Source organism: Monodelphis domestica, chromosome 1 (assembly GCF_027887165.1).
Source record: "Monodelphis domestica isolate mMonDom1 chromosome 1, mMonDom1.pri, whole genome shotgun sequence".
In the NCBI taxonomy this organism is placed as follows: Eukaryota; Metazoa; Chordata; class Mammalia; order Didelphimorphia; family Didelphidae; genus Monodelphis; species Monodelphis domestica.
This window is the reverse complement of record NC_077227.1, coordinates 572,465,425-572,486,766: the sequence shown is the minus strand read 5'-3', so window position 1 is coordinate 572,486,766 and position 21,342 is coordinate 572,465,425. Positions and strand designations below refer to the sequence as shown.

The window sequence follows — 21,342 nt, the reverse complement described above, 5'->3', positions numbered from 1 at the left end:
GCTCATATGACTTACTAAGCCTGGACCACAAGAAGGCATTTGAGCAGTCTACCTGGAAATTAGAGCAAAGAAAGGATGTTCATATAATCCTTTGCTCCCAAGAAATGCTCAGAGAATTCATGCTTTTAGGGGATAGGGTTGGGGTGAGGGGAAGAGGAAAGGGGAGACATGACTTATAAAAATCTTCAAAGACTAGTCCAGCAAAAATAACCTTGTATTCAGGTGAGCTTATCAAGGGTAATCTTCCCTTTTCCAATTCAAAAGTCAAGTCTAAAACTCCTCCTTATTTAAAGTCAAGGTAAAAATCTAGAATGGGAAAAATGAGGGAAGAAAGAAAAGGGGGGGGTGGGGTTAAACTCCCTTTAACTGTCTCATTCCACCCCCACCCTCTGCCCCAATCTATAGGTACATGGTAGATCTGAAGCCATTTCAGTGCATCCAAAGAGAAGAACAATTTTTAAGAGTATACTAACATGGATAACATTACAAGGCACTGAAACAGGCATTGGGCACTATTTTAAAATTTAAAATATACACACAAAGCATTTGGAATCCAAAATCAACTTTTTTAAAATGAGAGAAGAAAGGTTAGGGAAGTGGGGAGCAGATATAGGGAGAGAAATACAGAGAAGGAAAACAAGTGAATAAATTACCCATTAAACTAAATTCTCAAAGTGGTATCTTGAAAGAAAGAGAAATAAAAGAAAATAAGACAGCTTCAAGAAGGGAAAAGAAAATTAAACTATAGGGAATAAGAATCTCTACAGTAGGTTTTTTTTAATTAACTTTTTAACATATATTTATTAAGTCTCTATCACCAACTGGATACATAATTTAACTGTTATATGAATGCCAACATTTATATGGAAAAACTAAATCATTTTGAAAAATAGGTGGACATTTAATTAAATGTAAATTTGAAAACTTTAAAAAGAATTCTTAACATGGTTTTTGCAGCCTAAAACAAAACTGAATTCAAAATAATTCTAATGACCAATCTTGATCCCAGAAAACAAATGATGAAAACACCACTTTTCTTTCCATTAAGAGTTGGGGATTGATTATGTAGAATGTGTCTTATGCTATCAGATGTGGTCACTGTGTTTTGCTGTTTTTCTTTGTTACAAAGGAGATCTCAAAATGTATGGAAGAGAGATCAAAGAATGGTTCGTGTAAAAACAAAAGCTAAGTTTTTTAAAATATATTGAAAGATTTTTATTACTTCTTAATTTCAAATTTCAGTTTACTAAAATTTCAAGGTTGTCTACATTAAAGATATTTCAAATATTACCAAGAAGTTTATATATCAAAATTATTTAAAATAGGTTTCTATATAGTGTTCTTTTTCTACAAAAAAATGGAAAAATTTACTCAAAAAACTTTTGTGAAATAAAAGATGAAGTTGAGTTCAATAACCATGACAACTTCAACTATTCAATTTACACACACACACACACACACAAATATGTGGGACACACCCTCCCAAACTTCATTAAGAATTAACAAATCCTGAATTATTAATTTCTGGAATTATTATTTTAAAAAGAAGAACTAAGTAAAATACCCTTACATCCATAATCATCTTGCAGTTTTTGCATGGTCCAATCTGGCTGAACAGCTGGAGAATTAGGGCTTCTGTCACATCTCGAGAAAGGTTGCCTACATACCTGTTTTAAAAAAAAAAATCATCTTTCAAAGTGTTTCTTTGGAGGTCAATGATAAAAAGAAACATTCCATATACCCCAAAATATTCACTCAGCGGCAATTTTTGTGACAGCAAAAAAACTAGAAACAACGAAGATGACCATCAGCCTAGCTAGATGAATAAAAAGTACATGAATATAAGTTATGTAACATCATATGAATATAAAGAATTCAAAGAAACACAAAAGACTTTTATGACTGGATACATAATGAAATAGAACTAGGAAAGAAATATAAACAATGACTAAACTAAAAGCAATTAAATGAACTCTAAATATAATGACCAAACTTAACCCCAAAGAATAGATATGAAAATGCACTTCCCCCCTCATTTCTTTGCAGAACTGAAAGTCTAAAGTTAGTAAAATATTTTAAATGAAGCAGAGGAATACATTTTTAATGTAGCAATAGAAAGCCTTCTATTAAGGGGCACTAACCAAGGAGCACTCAGAGCAAGTGATTGATAGTTACAAGTAAAAAGCAAACTTTTACTTAATGGCTTAAAAATTACCTTAAAAGAAACATAAAACGGCCAGGCCGCTCATTTGTTTTTGTAATTATGTACCAAAAGATGAAAAAAAATAAAATATAATTTTATATTTGGGATGTGACAACCAGGAGAACACTGAATATAGTAAGTTATATAATGATCAAATGTGAAGGACTAAACTATTATCAGCAAAGCAGGTTTCCAATATATCCACAAATGATTCGTGAAGAAAAATGTTATTCCCAGCCAAAGGAACTGTTATTTGAGTCTGACTATAAATCAAAGCATATCTTTCACAATATTTCCTTCAGAAGATTTTTTATTGTGTGTGATGTTCTTCTGTCATGGCATGAGCAATATGAAATGTAAGTATTGTATGAAAGCTCTGGTATAGCCTAGATCAGATTATTTACCAGTGGGGGTGAGAGCTCTGAATCAAAAATGTCAGAAAACAATTATCAAAAACTGTTTATACGTGTAATTTTTTTAAAATGTTTTTATACTATGGGCTATTAAGGGAGAGAAAAGGAAGGTCTAATTTGACAGAACAAGGAATAAATGATAGATCAACTTTTGGTACTAACCACTGGTATCCATGTAGTAGATCTGTCCCTCCCCCTAACATACTAGTTATATCTCTTATGAAAGGTTGGTGATAGAGCAGGTGTGAATTTCAAAACTACTCAACCCTGTTCAAACCATTCTTTAGAGGATGGGATTTGGCTATTTCCTGATCAATAACAAGAGATACTTGGAATGACAGAATCAGGTCTTGGAAACTACAATCTCCACCCTACTCAGAGTAACAGGATTTAGGAAGGGCTGCAGCAAAGCTCAAGATTTAATTATTTCAGAATATAGCCTTCAACAGATATGTGCAAAGGGGACAGCTCTCTGGGTGGTCCTGGGTGAAGCTAGAGCCACCATTGGCACAGGTGAGACACAGGAAGTGAGGTAGAGAAGAGCTGAGGAGTTCTGGGGACTTCCTGTGTGAAGGAGAGTAGGTGGTTGGAGCCTGGTGCTTGTAGTGGAGGCCCTCAGACTGTTTCTCCATTTTGGTCACGTGAGTGATAAGGACTGATCTCTTTTCTTTGCCTCGGCTATCCAAGGCCTTGGGCCTTTGGCCCAGCCTAAGCAGAGTGGGTATTTAAGCCCTATTCGCTTCTCTCCTTTCTTTCTTTCTCTCTGTCTCTCTCTGTTTCTGCCTCTCTCATACCTTTCTTCCTACTGTTTGTAATTAAAAACTCCATAAAAAGTTGACTGCTGACTTGAGTTTTCATTTAGGAATTACATCGCTGAATTCCTTGGCGACCTTAAATTAATATATATCAGTCTTTTAAAGTGATTTCCATATCACTCACACAGGCCAGGAAATCTTCTAAATTGAAAGGGGATAGATGGGTTATTCTTTATCACTGGAGGATGTATCCACAGGCTACACCTCTCTTAATGTAGCCCAAGCTTACATTAACTTTCCTAGCTACTATGTTACAATGCTGATATTGAGCTTATAGGCTAAAAAGACCAGATTTCCCACCCCAAGACGAACTGCTATCTAACCCATACTTTCTCTATCTTGTACCTAGGTTGAAAAATAAAATCAAATTAACTGTTTATATTTTTTCCCAAATATTAAATAGATTCAGCCCAACATTCTAACCTGTCAAGATCTTTTTAGGATTCTATCAATCAGTGGCTTAACTGTTCTTGCTTTATGTCATCTGCAAATATGAGTATGACATCTATGCCTTTATCTAAGCACACTGATAATATGCTAAAAACAGCATGCACAGATCAACCCTGGGGCACTCTAGTGGAGACCTTCTAAACCGACATTAAATGATTAATGGCTATTCTTTGGATCTAGTCATTTAATCAATTCCAAATCCCTCTCAATAGGGGATCTTAACCTTTTTTTGTCATAGATTTACCTATAATCATTAATCATACCTTCCCATCCCCAAAAACCCGTTCTCAAAAATGCTTTAAAATAACAAAATAAAATGCATGGAACTACAAATCAAATCAATTATGCTGAAATATAGCTAAAAAGTTTCTTTTTTAATTTATAGCTACCATCAGGTTAAAAATCACTGTTCTAAATTTATCATCAAGTCTACATAAACTAGAGAAGGAAATGGCAAACCACTCCATCTTTTGCCAAGAAATCTCCATGGGCGATTTTAAAAAGCTAAGAGATATGATACATCAGAAGATGAACCACAGGGCCACAAATAGTCAGAAATGACTGGACAAGGCAAAATCTCCATATTTTTCACAAGATACTATGAAACTGTAATCAAAGCTTCATTAAAATGTAGGCAAATGACATAAATTAAATATTCAGTAGTTCCCTGAACTTACCGGGATCCCTAAAAAATAAGAAACTATGCTGTCTATAATTACATCTTCCTTTCCTAGATGTTCATTAACCATTTGACCAGGAAATGAAATTAGGCCAAAAGCACTATAGATTTCATCTTCTTTCCTTTTTTGAAAGCAATTAACATTTGCCCCTTTCCAGTTCTGCAACACTTCTCCTGGGTTCCATAATCTTTCAAAAACCATTTATAGGAGGAGGGGAGAATATATATACAAAAGTTGGTACAGAAATACAAGAGAAATAGGAGGAAGAGAGTTAGAAGACAAAGGGATCAGTTCTAGGTGAAATAAGGATATACAAAAATATACATACCTCTTTCAGTGGTGGCAAAGAACTGGACTCTATGGAGTGCCTATCAGTTGGGGAATGGTTAAACAAGTTGTAGTATGTGATGGGGGTCCTATTGTGCCCTAAGAAATGATGAAGGAAACCAGTTCATAGAAACCTGGGAAGATTTGTGTAAACTAAGAGTGAGGGGAACAGAACCAGAACAATTTATGCAGTCCTGTCAAGGGAAAAAAAAAAAACCTTGAGGGGGCAGCTGGGTAGCTCAGTGGATGGAGAGCCAGACCTAGAGATGGGAGGTCCTAGGTTCAAATCTGGCCTCAGACACTTCCCAGCTGTGTGACCCTGGGCAAGTCACTTGACCCCCATTGCCTAGCCCTTACCACTCTTCTGCCTTGGAGCCAATACACACTATTGACTCCAAGATGGAAGGTAAGGGTTTAAAAGAAAAAGAAAAAAAAACCTTGAAAGACCTAAGAACTCTGATCAGCATAATGGTGAAAGCAAAACCCCAAAGGACTAATGATGAAACAAATCACCTACTTCCTTATATACTAGGTAAGAGTCTGAGAGTGTAGAATGAGCACTCTCATATATAATATACATGTCAGTGTACATAAATATGGACATAGATTTTGTCCTAGTGGTATCAAGGTTCTTTCCCCCATTAAAATATGCTTTTAGGCAGAGGAACAATAGGATAAGCATGAGAATCTATATTTTCATACTCCCTATGACATCAGAATTTTTCTTTACATTAGGCTTTCTAGGCAGAGATAAAGCATTTAATAATCTACTTTTAACACTCTTCTTCATTTCACATCTATCTCCAATACCAAATGAAGCCTTTTGCTTAAATGCAAAACCATATGTTCTCTGCACATCCGTTATGGCCCAGTAGTGATTGTAACCATCCAAACTTCTTTCTTTTCACTATTTTCTGCCTCTAACAAAACAATTTATTTGGGAATGTGAATTTGCCATAAAACCAAAACTCGGGAAATTCAAGTTTCTGACTAATTTATATGAACCTGGTCAAGTTATTTAACTTTTCTGACCCACAGTTTCCTTATTTGCAAAATGAGAGGTCCCAGAAACAAATGTTCCCTCATGGCTTTCCCTAATCTAATAATCTAAGAACAAACCTTTTAGGGTGTAGAAGGCTGCTATATTCTTACTTGCTTCTATTTTCTTTGCCATGTACAAGGATACTTAGAATGGAAATTATAAAACAGAAATGAATAACAGGGAGTTGATACCTGAGATAAATAAGGAGATGAACTATATAGATATGGTGTGTGTTTAACTGTCAGAAATATGTTCAAGCCCCTTAACCCAGATAACTGCATTTTTGAATTCTGACCAAAATGGTAGACATGATTCCTGAGCCACTCTCAGTCATACTTCTATTTTTTAAAGTCAACAAAAATCTGCCTTCTCAACCTTCCCCTCCCTCAACTGAAACAGAAAAACAAAATTTTTGTTACAGATATGGATAGTTAAGCAAAATAAATTTCACACATTGGTCATACCAGACTTATAAGCTATACAGATATAAATATAGATATGTATTGGGCATGACTAAAGTAGAAATCTATTTTACTTAGTTATGATTACTGGCTATGTGGGTGAGTTTTGCTTTTCTTTTCACAGGGAGAGCAGTCAGAAGAAGGGGGAGGGAGAGGAGGGGGAAGGGGAAAAGGAAGGGAGGGAGGGAAGGAAGGAAGGAAGGAAGGAAGGAAGGACAGAAGGAATCACAAACTGGACAACTTTGAAAGCTACATGATGAATTTATTGTATTTAAAAGAAAAGAAAGCTCTACATAATATCCAGTTTCATTTACAATCCTCTTCTGTTCTACCATGTATATAGAAAATCTCATTTTGTTTTTCAGAATTTTTAAAAGTTCAAGTATTGATGCTAAAAAATGGAATATTGGGTGAAAGAAAAACATTTAACACCAATTATAATAACTTTAAAGTTTAAAATTTTGACTTCTACAAATTAATTCCATTATATATTACTACCCCACACACTCTAACCAAGCTAGCTTACTTCTATTCTCTCACACATAGCTTCCTGTCTGGATGCCTTTTGACTTTCAGTCCCTCACACCTAAAGAATGAGATCTCTCCTCCCTCCTAGGCTATTAGTCCATTTCCTTTAAGGGTCAGCTCTTCAACAAGGACTTTTCTGACAGCCCCAGTCCCTTTAAAATTGATATATACTTTATCTATATATTTACTCTCATATCTTCATTGTCTCCCATGTTGGAACATAAGCTCTGTGGGCAAGAATTGGTTTTATTTTGGCCTCTGTATCCCCAGAATTTAGTCTAATTCCTAGCATATTTTAAGAATTTAATAAATGCTTGTTGTTTAACAAGGAAGTCCCCAAAAGGGCTAAAAAAAAATTAGCAAAATATTTCACTGGCTAGAAAGATAAAGGAGGCAATTAAGGGAAATACTAGTTTAAATATATTTTATCTGAGCGGTTTTACAGCATAATCCATGGAACACTGGCCTCCAAATGAGTCTCACACCCAAAAAATAAGTAGAGGCCTGGGCATGGTTGTGAATAGGAAGGTCATTGAAAAACTTTTTTACAAAAGCATCTCAGTTAAGCAGAACAGCTCTGAAATTAACTTACTGAAATATATGTGTGTGTGTATATATATATATTAAACCCTTATCTTCTGTCTTGGAATCAATACTGTGCATTGGTTCCAAGGCAGAAGGGTAGTAAGGGCTATAGGCAGTGTGGGTCAAGTAACTTGCCCAGGGTTACATAGCTAGGAAGTGTCTGAGGTCAAATTTGAACCTAGGACCTCCTGTGTCTGGCTCTCAATCCACTGAGCTACCCAGCTGCCCCTTGAAATATATACTTTTTTTAAAAAGTAAACAATATAGAAAAGAAGCTCAGGGTATAATATAGAATTATATTTTTATATTCTATTTTATACTTGGAAATCCTCAAAATGTTTCTTAAACGAATAAAATAAAAAATTTGACTGAAAAAGATTTAGTGGTCCTGTGACAAAATGGAGAGATAATCAATGGACAGCCCTGTATCAAGAGAAATGAGTTTGATCCATTAGACAGACATCCTATGGTGGGCAATTGGCTCAAAACATAGGGAATGGATATGCTATAATAATTACTGAAGAGCCTGCAGATGCTAAACAGAAACTGACAACACAAAAATCAAGAGAAATTAGAAAGATAAATTGAAGAATGCTAACATTCTTACAGAGGAAGAAACAAATGTCCTCTTCAGAACTCTAATGTCTAGATTAGTTCTGTTTCAATTCAAAGGAAGTAAGAATAAAGGGAAAAAGGAATTCAACTGATACATGGCAAATACTAGGTACTTAATAAAAGTGCTTGTTGACTTGTAGAAAAGAACAGAGTGGAACTTGCTATTTCTCATAACTGAGTCAGTTTGCTATTTCTCATAATTGAATCTATGAGATAAAGATCATATAAACATGGGAATGAACCTCACTCTTAACTGCAACAATGGAAAGTGAAACATAGTTTTAAGGTAGTTTATATCACAACTCAAGCACAAGTCAGCAGACAATATACTCTTGCTTACTTATAACCCATCACTGCCTTTTTGGTTACTTGCAAGTTTTATTATTTGGCCATCACAATATCCTATGATTTTCATCATGAGACTATCTGTGTTATAAAGATGAGTACTAAGTTTAGGATTATTGAAAATTCTTTGTTAATTTCCCCCTAAATGATCCCTGCCCACATTCTATCCCAAATGGTGCCAACTTATAATCCATCTGAACTGTTTATTCAAGATAAGTACTGATTCAATGGATTATCCATTCAATTGCTTATTATAATATGGACATCTTGTCTTATGGCTGGCAAGCTTGGAACCCTACAGTCTGTTCAAAATTGAAAATGACTAAAACCCAAAGGGCCATTGAGAAACATAGGGTGAGTACAAACAAAAAATTATTAAGGATAACCATAATATCCAAGAAATATATAAGCAAGACCTTCTGGGTTAAGATGACAATATGAAAGCTTATAGACACATACATCTATGTAATTTTTCCAAATGGATAACTAATTAGACTCTCTTTAGGGCTACATCTCATTAAGGAAGTCCTCTACTATTGTTGGGCTTAATGCAATCATTACAATACCATCCCCAATCAGAAGCATCTGAAACAGGAAATCCTAGTCCTTTTTGGACTATGTATAGGATACACTTCAAGGCCTCAGGAAATTAACAAACACCTTTATTGAACATGTCTCCTTTTATATTTTGCTTAACAGAATTTGCCCAAGACAGAAAAAGTTCTCTGAGTTATCAAGGGAGAGAGGGAGGGAGAGAGAGAGAGAAAATAGATAAGATAGATAAATGAATAAATAAATGCAACACATTTTTAGCAAAAAAATTATTTTCTCCATTGCATGTGAATTTTGTGATAAATACAGAGATGGCTTAATTTCCAAGCCTTGCAGGAGGTACACAAATAACCTTATTCAGGGGCCAGCCACAACTTTCATAAAATAATTTTTTTGAAGAGTTAAAGGAGGGGGCAGCTGGGTAGCTCAGTGGATTGAGAGCCAGGCCTAGAGATGGGAGGTCCTAGGTTCAAATCTGGCCTCAGACACTTCCCAGCTGTGTGACCCTGAGCAAGTCACTTAACCCCCAATTGCCTTACCATTCTTCTGCCTAGGGACCAAATACACAGTATTGACTCCAAGATGGAAGGTAAGGGTTTAAAAGAAAAAAAGTTAAAAGAGCCTTAAAGGTCATCCTTCTGTCCTATCTTAGAGAAGAAAACTATGCAAACCTTGAAATTACATGACTTGCACACAGTCACAAAGTAATTTACTTGCAGAACTCAAAACAAAGATTTCATGTCTTTGAGATCCATTCATTCCTATATACCATTTCATTAGATAAAATTTGGAATTCTTTAAATGGAGAGCACAATATAACATCAGATGTTTAAATTTTTCTCAATCCCAAGACCCCCTGGAAACATAAGTAGCCTGCCTCAGACTCCAGACCTTTCTTCTAATCCAGACTTTTAAAGTTACCACTGAGAGGCCCCTTGGAAAGGAGTCCACTATCCCCACAAGGACCAGGTGTCAAGGCAGTTGATTTACTGAAGAAACAAGGTATCCTGGGGGAGAGATAGGAAGGCCTCAATCAGGAAAGTCAAACCATCTTGACTGGGATGGGATGGGGGGGGGGGGGGGACGGCAGCCTTTCAATACCCAGGCCTTTCAACTCCACTCTTTAGCTATCATAAAGGGAAACACATTTTAGAGAAGGGTCCTGGACCATTGACCATCACTAATAGGTAGTCCAAATATAAAAGTGCTAAGAATCAACATTGCCCCTCCATATCCCACTCTCAGGGGTCCCTTATCATGATGGAATACTAATGTAATGTAATAAATGGAGAACAGGATGCTTTAAAAAAAAACTGGGAACACTTACATGAACAGATTAAAAGTTAAATGAGCAAAACCAGGAGAACATTGTGCACAGTAATAGCAACACTGTAAAGATGATCAACTGTGAATGACTTATTATTCTCAGCAATACAATGATCCAAGACAATTACAAAGGACTTATAATGAAAGAGTTGATAAGAGACTGAATGGAGATTGAAGCATACTTTTTTAAAAAAACTTTTATTATTCTGGAGATCTTTTGCAACATGGCTAATAGAAAACATAAAAGTTTTTAAAGAGATAAAAAAAGTTTACATGTAATTGAGAAAAAAATAAAAATTAAATATGCCCAAAATACTTTATCATTCATTGTTCATTCAGCCTTTACTCAAGAGATACACTGTAAAGACCAGAATAACTTTCCAGTTATGTTACAGTTAGGGAACTATGTTCACTTAAATATTCTATCTTACCTAACTTGATCTTAATTACTATGGTACTAAGATAAAATATGCAATTGTCAGAGTAGGCATTTGATAAATGCATGTTGATTGATTGTAATTATGAAGAGTAGCACATAGATACAGTATCTTTAATTATATTTCTTTAAAAAACCACTAACACTACACAAGGAATCAGCACACTTAAAAGGAAGTCTAATTATTTTATAGGCAAGCATGCCTTTCACTTTGAGATTGCCCTTACAATCAAAAGCGAATTAAAAATTATTGAATCTATGTCTAGGGGTATCTAAATTCTACCAATCCATATTCTCACTGTTGGGGCAGGTAGGTGGCTCAGTGGATTGAGAATCAGGCCCAGAGATGGAAGGTCCTGGGTTCAAATTTGGCCTCCGACACTACCTACCTGTGTGACCCTAAGCAGGTCAATTAACCCCCATTACCTAGCCTTTACTACTCATCTGCCTTGGAACCAATAAACAGTATTGATTCTAAGATGGAAGGTAAGGGTTTAAAAAAGAAGAGGAAGAAGCAGCAGCAGCACGGTAGAATCGAAAGAATAATGGCCTGAAATTTAGTTCTGGTAGACTCTCACAAGCCATAGAACTAAGTAAAGCAACTCTCTCACCTAACCTGAGTTTGGGACCTTAGTGGTAATATGGACAATATTTTCCACTGGCCTAACCCAAAGGTTGTTGTAAGGATCAAATAAGACCATGACTTTGTAATCCATAAAGTATTGGCTATAAACAGGTTATTGAGTCTATCAAGCTAAATGATATTTCAGGTGAATAGTGTTTACTTCATGTTTAGGGGAAAATCATCTTAGATTTTCTTTTAAAGAAAAAATTAATCTTTTTTCCTAACAGTATGTGTAGTTAAGTTTTTGAATACCAAGTTTCAGGCAGAACATGAATTAACAAAACTTATCAAAAACATATAAATCTCATTTTAGACATTAAAATCAAACTTTTCTCCCTAACTTAATCTGAATCTTGAGTAATAAAGGATAATAAGCAATATCCTGCCCTCAAAATTATTGAGCACCATACTGGCTTACATTTTCAGCAAATTTGAGTGTTGTCTGAAGATTATGTTAATCTTTCTACAGGCTAGGTGAGTTCATTAGCAATTAAGAAAAAACTACACAAAAGGTTTTCATTGTGGGAGAAATTTAAAAGTGGCTTAATTAGCTTTCACACTACTCAGAAAGGAAAAAGACCTTCAATTCAGTTGCTAACACTAAGGTTCTTCAATTCCAACAAAGGAATATGCTAAGCACTTATAGAAAGATACTATACTATATAGATGCATAGATATGAAAGTAGAGCTGATAACCTCCCAGGCTTCTATGGAGCTCACATAGTAGTAAAGGGATATGACATACCACAGTGAGACCATAAATGAGTAAACTAAAGTGGGAGAAGAGGGGAAAAGAAACTATCTTCCAAAATCTAATGTAATGTTAAAGTCTCAGAGAACAAGGATAACCAAGCAAAAATCTCATGAAACAAATCACTAGAGCTGAAACTTAAAACAATGAGAAGCAAAAAATTGGGAGAGAGAGGAGCACAAGGGACAGTAGAGGCAATATAGCCTGAGAAATGGGAAAAGAGCTACTAAGAATTATTATAACCCATCTGGTTAGTATAAAGTTGGAAAAAAAAGTTTGAGCAATGCCAAACTATTGAAGGCTTTGAATACTAGGCTGAGTCTACTTAGAATGTTACTGCAATAATCTAAAGAGGTAGTAAAATAAGGCCATGATCGATAACTGTGGGCATAGGAAGAAAGGACTAAACAACTAACTACTAGGAATGAAGTTGAAAGAAAAATCTCAAATAACATTTACAATATCCTACTACTGAACTCATCTCTAGATCCTTCCATTTTTGCCTACTCAAACATCTGTGCCTCCTGACTATCTCTAGGGTGGCACACAAATGCCTCAACCTGACATTAAAGTCCTTCACAGGGGACAGCTAGGTGGTTCAGTGGATTGAGAGCCAGGCCTAGAGATGGGAGGTCCTCGGTTCAAATCTGGCCTCAGACGCTTCCCAGCTGTGTGACCCTGGGCAAGTCACTTGACCCTCATTGCCTAGCCCTTACCACTCTTCTGCCTTGGAGCCAATACACAGTATTGATTCCAAGACAGAAGTAAAGGTTTATTAAAAATAATAATAAAGTCCTCTACCAAAGAATGACTTATTTTTCATTTCTCTCCTCCCCTTCCTAGATCAAATTACCCTGTGCTACTATTTCTCATACAAAGCATTCTATCTACCACCACCTTGCTTTTACAAGCTGAGGGCAGAATATAATGGATTATCTCCTTGATAGTTTTGATCCTCTTAATGCTTCCATCTAATATTCTTATTTGTTTACTTACAGCATACTGTTGACATCTAGTCTACAATCCACCAAAATTCCCCAAATCTTAGAGATGCCCCTTCTGCGTGCCAAGGATAACTCCCAAACCCTTGCTCCTCCCTCAAAATCTACATTTAAGTGGGGCCCTTAAGCCCAGTCATCTATTTCTCCACCTGGCTCCAACATTTTGGTCTTCATCATGCTCCCAACTCCTTTGTAGCTTCCCTCTCTTGACTTCTTTTATCTTCTTTTTGTGTGGTCTTTCCCAATCAGATCAGATTATAAAATCTGTGAGGTCAGGAACTGTCTTTTTCAGTATTTGTATTTCAGCACTTAGCAAAGTGGTTTGTATTTACTAGTAGTGTTTGTAAATATTTACTGACAGATACCTCCCCATTTTATTCTTGAGAAATTGGTGTTTGTACCCAAAATGAAAGACTCTACATTTATCCCTACTGAATTTCATCTTAATATATTTTAAGCCAAATGGACTAGATCAGGCTATACAATGTGTTGGTTATTCTTCCCAGCCTTGTGTAAACTGCAAACATGATGAGTTTTATCCAAATTATTGTTAGAAAGTATTAAAACAGCTCAGTCAAGACCAGATCTCTGGGACCACTTCACTAGAAATGTTTTTTTTTTCCTATTGATAGAGCCTTTAACAATTACTCCATGGGGGCAACTGAATGGAGCCAGGTTGAGAGACTGGAGGTCCTAGGTTCAAATTTGGCCTCAGACACTTCCAAGCTGGGTAACCTCCTTGGGCAAGTCCCTTAATCCCCATTGCCTAGCCCTTAACACTCTTCTGCCTTAGAACCAATACATAGTATTGATTCTAAGGTGGAATTCCAATAAGAATTTTTTAAAAACCACAATTATTCCACATCTATTAATCCAACCAATTCTGAATTGACCATTTTATCATCTAATAATAATCTATCTCTTCATCTTCTCTAAAAGCACAGTAAGAAATACTTTGTTAAGAGCTTTGCTAAAATTCAAGTAAACTATAATCACAATATTCATCCCATTTCTACTTTAGTAATCCTGTCAAAAAAGGAAATTAGGAAATCAGTTTGGCATGACCTGTTCTTTATGAAGTCATACTGAGTCCTTAAAACCATCTCTTGCCAATCTAGATATTAACCAACCATCTTCTTCTCTTTAATGCTTGAAAATTTTCCCCTTGAATGAAAATCTAGCATATATAGTGTGTAGACTTTGTTCTGTTTAGATTCACCAGAAATGGTCAAGACATCAACAATACTTATTTTGTGCTAGCTCAGTTTAGGCCGATGACTTGAGCTTTCAGAGGACAAATGATCTAATGCCAAACTTCCAAAGAGAGACACTGGTCTTTGCACATCTTCCCAACAGGGACTAAAAAAATTTTCCTTCACTTTCCCACTGTTTCAAATCCTACCAACTAGCTTATTCATCATCTAACTACAATTGTAGAGACCTCTAGAAAACCCTCCCAATGGTATCTAAAACTTTTCCCTCACTTTTTTTGCCTCAACTTTGTTCAACCACTTACCACCACCTAAAAATGTATATGTCTAGAAAGGATGCCAGCACTACCAGTCACATTATTTCAATTAAAAATTGACTGTTGGGGCAGCTAGGTCGCACAGTAGATAGAGTTGAAGCCTGGAGTTGAGAAATCTTGGCCTCAGACACTTTCTAGCTGTGTGATCCTGAACAAGTCACTTAAACTCAATTGCCTAGTCTTGACTGCCTGGAAATGGATACTTAGTAGTGATTCTAAGACAAAAGGTTACGGTTAAAATTTGACTGTTCACTACTAGTTCAACTAAAATCCTTTCCCACAAATATCTAAATTGAGAGATGTAGCACTGAGTGGAGGGGAATTTTGATCAATTGGTGGCACATAATTTTAAGATATTCTAATGGAAATACAAGTCTGAGTAGAATACCTAGGGTTTCAGGAGTGTACCAGCCCACAGAAGGAAATGGGGGGGGGGGAAATCTGAGGGTGGGGGACAAGCTAACTTTTGTCCACTTAAATATTGTCTAGATTAGTGGTCAAGAAAGGAGGGAATCTACCTTCCTTCCCTTGCCCAGAAACTTTTAGTATTAGTTCACCTACTTTATTATCATGCTTGAGAGCCTCATCACCTCTCATCAGGATTAACGTTACTTAAGGTTCATGAGTCCATTTAAAACAGCTTTTATATACCTTCACCAAGTCCTGCAAGGAGAGTTGGGAGTCTTTGTTGAATAAACATTTCTATGAGAAAATATTCTTTTTACTACTAACTTAAAAACAAAAGCAACATGGTGTAATGGATAAAGAGCTGGTCAGGAAAACCTGGGTTCTGACACACTATAATTTTAGGCCAGTCACTGACTTCTCAGGATTCTAGGCTAGTAGTGTCAAAAGGAAAAGGAGGCCACTAAGTCACAGGTAAGGATCCCTGTGAGCCCTATATATTTGATTTAGAAAAAAGACATTAATATTAAATATTTTATTTTTGTTTATCTTGTTAACTATTTAAATACCCCATCACATTTTAATCTGGTTCAAGATATACTGGGAAGTGCTGTGAGGGAGTCATTTTTGACACTTCTGCTCTAGGCAACTTTAGAATTCTAAATTATAGAGAAGATTCAGGTCTGCATTAGAAAAGGAAGTTTCTCAAAGAAATCACAAATTAGTCTATCTCTATAATTAAAAACATAAAACCCATTTTTGAGGAAGAGAGTATATTAAATATATTCTAATGCTAAATTTTTAATTCAGTAGCAGGCTTAACATTTCAACAGGAATACAAATAGATGTACTTATCACATAAAACAAATATTCTACTTTAAAAATTCATAAGCACTTTTGACATGCATAAAGTTCAACAACTGAAGATCTTTTATATGCCCAAATTATGGTATGGATATGTCAAATTTCTACTAAATGTTTTTAGTAGCTTCCATTTTTAGCTAATTATAAAAATCATTTCAGAATCTCAAGTTTGATATAAATAAGAGTTTACTAGTCATTAATAAATTAATCACATTTTCAAATTACTAGTTAACAGAAGGTAAAAAATAATTTCCAATAAAACTCAACTAATTCCTACAAAATTCATAACCACAATTGGGCTTTTTCAACATATGTACTAAATTGCAGCTTCCTGGTAAAGAGCCAAAAGATAGCATAATAGGTTTAGATAATTTACCAGAACTAGTTACCATCATATCAAGAGAACAAAGTTGTCACCTAAATGGTAAATATATAAATGTCAATACAAAGTTGAAATTTTTGAGAATAGTTTGATTCAGAAAAAAAAAAGTCAAGTTATTAACATTAGGAGTCGAAAAAGAAAAGCTACAATAAAAAAATAAAAAATTCAGAGCTCATATCTTCATCAAGAATCCAGAGAAATCATAAAACTAAAATCAATACAATTAAGAATATTTTGGTATCAAAACTGTCTTCAGAGACAATACTTATAAGTATCAACTCAGAGCCAAAGGAACATAAACAAGTCTACCCACACAAGGAACACTTTTCATTTTGTAAAACAAAGGGGAATGCATGAAACTCAAAGACAAAGAAACGGAAGCCTTAAAAACCACCGGGAAGAAAATAATTTATATTCAACCATGAAAATGTACTAGTATGGGAAATATACTCATATCAATGATAATCAGTTTTGAAGATTAACTGTTGCTTCAAAACTACTGCCAGCTTTTTATGCGGTGTCAATCACAAGTGCACCTATTATCTCTAACATAGACTCAGAATAAAAATCCACTCTCCCCACCCCCATTTTGTTAGATCAGTTTCAAAATCTTTAAAAGGTCTTGTGGCTTTGGGGAGGTAGGGGAGAGAATGTTGGTTTTTCCTCCCAACTTTTTGATGGGGAGGGGAGGAAAAATAGTTGGCTTTCTTCCCATTAGCTAACGAGGAGCATAAAGCCGACCTCACTCCCAGATGGAATGGTTCTCGCCCTCCCTTAAATTTTTCTAGAACACTTTTCGTTCTCTCTCTTTTGCCCCCATCTCATACAAATTGCATTAATTTTTGCACACATGCTATATAGTATTACTTTCCCTCTTTTCCTCCATGAACAGTAAGCTTCTGGAGGGCAGGGCCTGTTTCGTTTTTTGTCTTCATTTTCGAATCCCCCCGGCGCCTTTTTGAACGTAGTAGGCTCTAAATCCACGTTTCTCCAATTTAACTAATCCAAATCTTGACACTCTCGGCGGAAATCGAGATCCAGTAGAAATCCCCATGACCCAAGGAGAAGAAAACGGGTAGTTTCGAGGATGAAAAAGGAAACAATTGGGGGGGGGGGGGTAAAAAAAAATGGAGGCATATAAAGGGTGGGGGTGGGGAAAAGAAACGGAACGTTCTTACATGGAGGAAACTGGATCTAAACCGACACATGGACCGTCTTTTCCAGGACTCCGGGGCCAGGGTGGAGGCCTCGTACAAGGCCGGTCCCGACAGGTTCACCCCACCACCCGCTTCTTCCCTCACGGCTGGGCAGCCTCGACCTCATGGCGGAGGAAAAGGGAAGGAAATAGGGCCGGGAAGCTGGGCGCGGGCGCCTCGGGGAACAATAAGCCAGCCCGGACGAGGCCTCCCTCCCAACCAACCCCAGCCATCGCGCCCCTTCCTCGGCGGCGGCTCCCAACCGAGGTTCCGTTCCGCACCGCACGACTCACAGGGTCTTGGGCATCTCGTCCTCCATGGCTGCGGCTGTGGCGGCGGCTCCTCGGCCTCCTGCTTCCCAACCCCTACGACCACCCTCGGCGGCCCGGCAGTATGGGCTACCGGGGGTTTCTGTCGCTCTAGACGAAGTGGGGACTCGTCCGCTCTCTCCTACTACAGCAGCAGCAGCGACACGAGCCCGCCCGCCCCTGTGCCCGAACAATGAAGTCCCGACACAAGATGGCGGCGAGCCGGGCGCCCAGGAGCAGCCAAGCGGCCCGGGCCACGCAAGCGCAGAGAGAGCCCACTCTCTCTAAGACCCCGTCTGCCCCGCGCCACGGCACCACCAACGCCTGCTCGTTTGTTGCGCAGGCGTGCTTCCGTCTCACGTACTGGGGGCACTTCTTGTACTGCGCAAGTACAAAACCGACCCACCGGCTGCCGCCAAAGTTCAGCCTTGGTTTCTTTCTGCGCAAGCGCAAACTTTTACTCTGTTCCCTAGATTAGAAACCAATAAAAACAATGAAATTTAAGTACGATACAAATACAGTCAAATTAAGCCAGATATTTGGTGGCTCTCTTCATTTTTTTCAAAAGCAGGAGAAAGGGATGTTCATTGTTTCGATAACATGAGAAAGGCATATAAAAGCACGTGCGCCGCCCGGGAATCGAACCCGGGTCGCAAGAATGGGAATCTTGCATGATACCACTACACCAGCGGCGCTACTGGCGAAAGTTTGTTTTAGAGGCCTGAAGTAGATTAAAAGGGAGGAGTTTGTTCGCTTTTGTTTCTTTTGACCAAGAACACATTTTGTAGAGTTCTCAGTAGTTGAAACCGAAAACCCCACCAGCCACGTGTTCTACAGAAATGGATGTCGCAAATGCCCTTTCTTTAAAGCAACTTTTAACGACTCCTGGCCATCTTTAAATATGCCAAAATTTTAGAGCTTTATCTTCATCCTTTAATCAGCTAGGGGAAAAAAAAAGCACTTGGTTAACGAAAGAGAAAATGTATCTTTGCTTATTATTCTACTAAGGTTTATTCGACCTTTTCCCCCCCCAAAAATCTGAATTTCCTGTTTCATGATTGAGCCCAAAAAGGAGCCATCCGCACTCGGGTGTTCAGAGCACAATCACGACTATAATGGGAGACTTTGGGCATAATCTTATCCACATTAATTAAGACCCCGGAATAATTCACCTGCACATTGGGAATAAATGCTTTCTTAGTGTTTTCAAGTCTTTCTATAATAATACGTTACACTAAAACAGCAAGAATTAATTTAGCCAAGAGGGGTAGAGGAGAGTGAGAAAAGAGAAGGGAAAGAAAAAAGAAAAAAGAAAAGAATTCATGCTGTCGAGGAGTTTACATTCTCTAGGAGAGAAAAAACATATATGACTAAAGAATAAGTATACTAATGGGAGGGGGAGGATTTGAGGGCGAGGGGGTTCAATCGGGGCTGTTAAGCTGTGCCTGACTTTTCAGGACATTGTACTGTCCAAGGGGTTTTCTTGACAAAGATACTGGGATAGTTTTACAATTTCCTTCTCCAGTGGAGGCAGAAACTATGAAAGCTAAGGCTGAGATGAAGAGAGCATGCATGTATTCCAGGAATGAGCAACATCCAGTAAAGTACTTGGGCTAGAACCTAGAGTGCATAAAAGAAGGTATTGTGTCCAGGAAACCTGGAAAGGTAAACTAGAACCAGGCTGTGAAGGATTTAACATTTTAACTTGTGCAAGAGATAAATTGAAACCACTCTACTTGGCTCTAAATTGGGTGAAAATTAATTTTGATTGAAACAATAAGAATTAAATACAAACAAGGTCTTAACTACTACTGGAAGAAATCAAAGCCATCATGAAAGGTATTAGATCATGCTTTAGGAAATTTGTATAAAAAGCAAAAGTTTCCTCCAAATCCAGAGAAGAAGAGATTTTTGAGCATCTGATTTTGAGAGTTTGGAATAAACTTGGAGCATGGGGGGATGTCAACTTGGAGAAACACAGAACTACCAAAGTAATCAGAAAAACCAAGTCTTTAATCAGGAAAGAGATAGGTCCACAAAAATCCCCTACTACACAGAGTCAAAACCTTGGGGCTCTGGGGACAATATCTCTGGGAAGATCAATGTGCTGGAAAATTCTCTGAAGAAGAATAGAACTTGGGAACTTATATACGATTTGGGGGAATTAAGGACAGGGAAGTATGATTGATTGGCATTTCCATGGCTACAAGGAAATAAGAAGTCCAAGATAGAATCATCAGGGAGAGACTGATGCTTTATAGTAGATACAAAAGGGAAGGATCCAGCCAAGGTCTGGGCTACCTGGGAGAGCAGATTGATACAATGAGAGAAACTACTAGGACAAAAAACATTTGATTAGGTCTATTAGTCCCACCTGCACTGGGGCCATTAAGTATTTTAAGGTCTATTGTTCAGTGGGGTGAGTTCTTAAGGGACAGGGGCAAACTTGGAGTCTGCAGATTTCAAGTTGACCAGGAAGACAGAGCTATAGCAAGGGAAGATATCCAGGAGAGTCACTGACGAGCAGGCAACTCAGAAATGAGAACCCAGACTGAGGGAAGTTCCAAGAAAAAAGTCTCCTCTTTTTCCAGCTTTCCCTCCCAATGCCTCTTTATCCAGATACACTATAATATAATCTGCTTTTTCATTATCCAGACTTTCCAGTAAACTGAATTTATCTTCAAACAAAAAGAAGCCAGAAGTTAGTGACAGATGTCAATGTAGGGCTAGACTAAGAGCCTAATGTCTCTCTAGGTATCTAAGAAAAATATTAATGTTAATGTTCTCTGTTTTACACTCAGGTCTAGCAGGGACAATTTTATTGAATTTAATATTAATCTATACACAATATATTATATAACATGTAATATGTTATATAGTTTATGTATATATATTTCTAACTTGTAGAGAGATGACATAATACATGCCCTCCACATGACACTGTACCCCAAGAAAATTTCAGGTAACATTTACAGGAATCTTGAAAAGAAAAGATCATTAGTTAAACTACAGTTTTGACTTAACATTCAAAAACTGCTCAGTTACTTTCTGGACTACTACTGTTAATAACTGAAAAGAATTCTTACCTGTCCACCTATCTTTATCAATCGGTTTTCCTACCTATATTAACCTCAAATTTTAAAAGAGAAAACACAGCCTTTAAAGTTAGTCATGTGAGGGAATCACAGTGAGTGAGTGGGAAGACCAAGATATTATCTAGAAAAATTATTTTGATTATCATCCTTATACCATTTCACAGGAAGGTCTTAGCTTTACTTACCACTTTCCTAAAGGGTAAGAAATATTATTTCCAAATATTTTCAGAGATATTAAAAAAGAGGGTTTTTTTAAAAACATGCTTCCACATAGGTATTGGGAATTTTTCCTAACTGGGGCCCCAGAGTGATTCCTACTGAATTCAGAACTTTTCATCTAAAATAAACTCCCCAAGTCTTCTGGGGGTGGAGCCAAGATGGCAGAGTAATCTAGAGCAGCTCTGTGCCA

At 37.1% G+C, this 21,342-nt stretch overlaps 1 protein-coding gene and 1 non-coding gene across 12 annotated transcripts in view; both read right to left on the bottom strand.

The window, feature by feature from the left end:
• Nucleotides 1-18,268, bottom strand: part of TIA1 (TIA1 cytotoxic granule associated RNA binding protein) — a 37,568-nt gene extending 19,300 nt beyond the window's left edge. For 5 of the 11 annotated variants that reach the window (XR_008915539.1, XM_007476291.3, XM_007476292.3 and 2 more), the window contains exons 1-2: nt 17,824-18,161; nt 1,565-1,667 (exon numbers count right to left, since the gene is read on the bottom strand). Coding sequence is in view for 10 of the 11 variants with exons in the window: in XM_007476291.3 (XP_007476353.1) it covers nt 1,565-1,667; nt 17,824-17,849 (129 nt within the window). In the remaining variant the exon portion in view is untranslated. Of the gene's footprint in view, nt 1-15; nt 53-211; nt 302-1,564; nt 1,668-17,823 lie in introns of those variants that run through there. The other 6 variants (XM_007476293.3, XM_007476298.3, XM_007476296.3 and 3 more) reach the window with 4 other exon arrangements.
• A 194-nt stretch (nt 18,269-18,462) lies between these two features.
• TRNAG-CCC (transfer RNA glycine (anticodon CCC)) lies at nt 18,463-18,533 on the bottom strand. The gene has a single exon. It is a non-coding gene; the product is annotated as a tRNA-Gly (tRNA).
• Between the last annotated feature and the right edge of the window lie 2,809 nt (nt 18,534-21,342).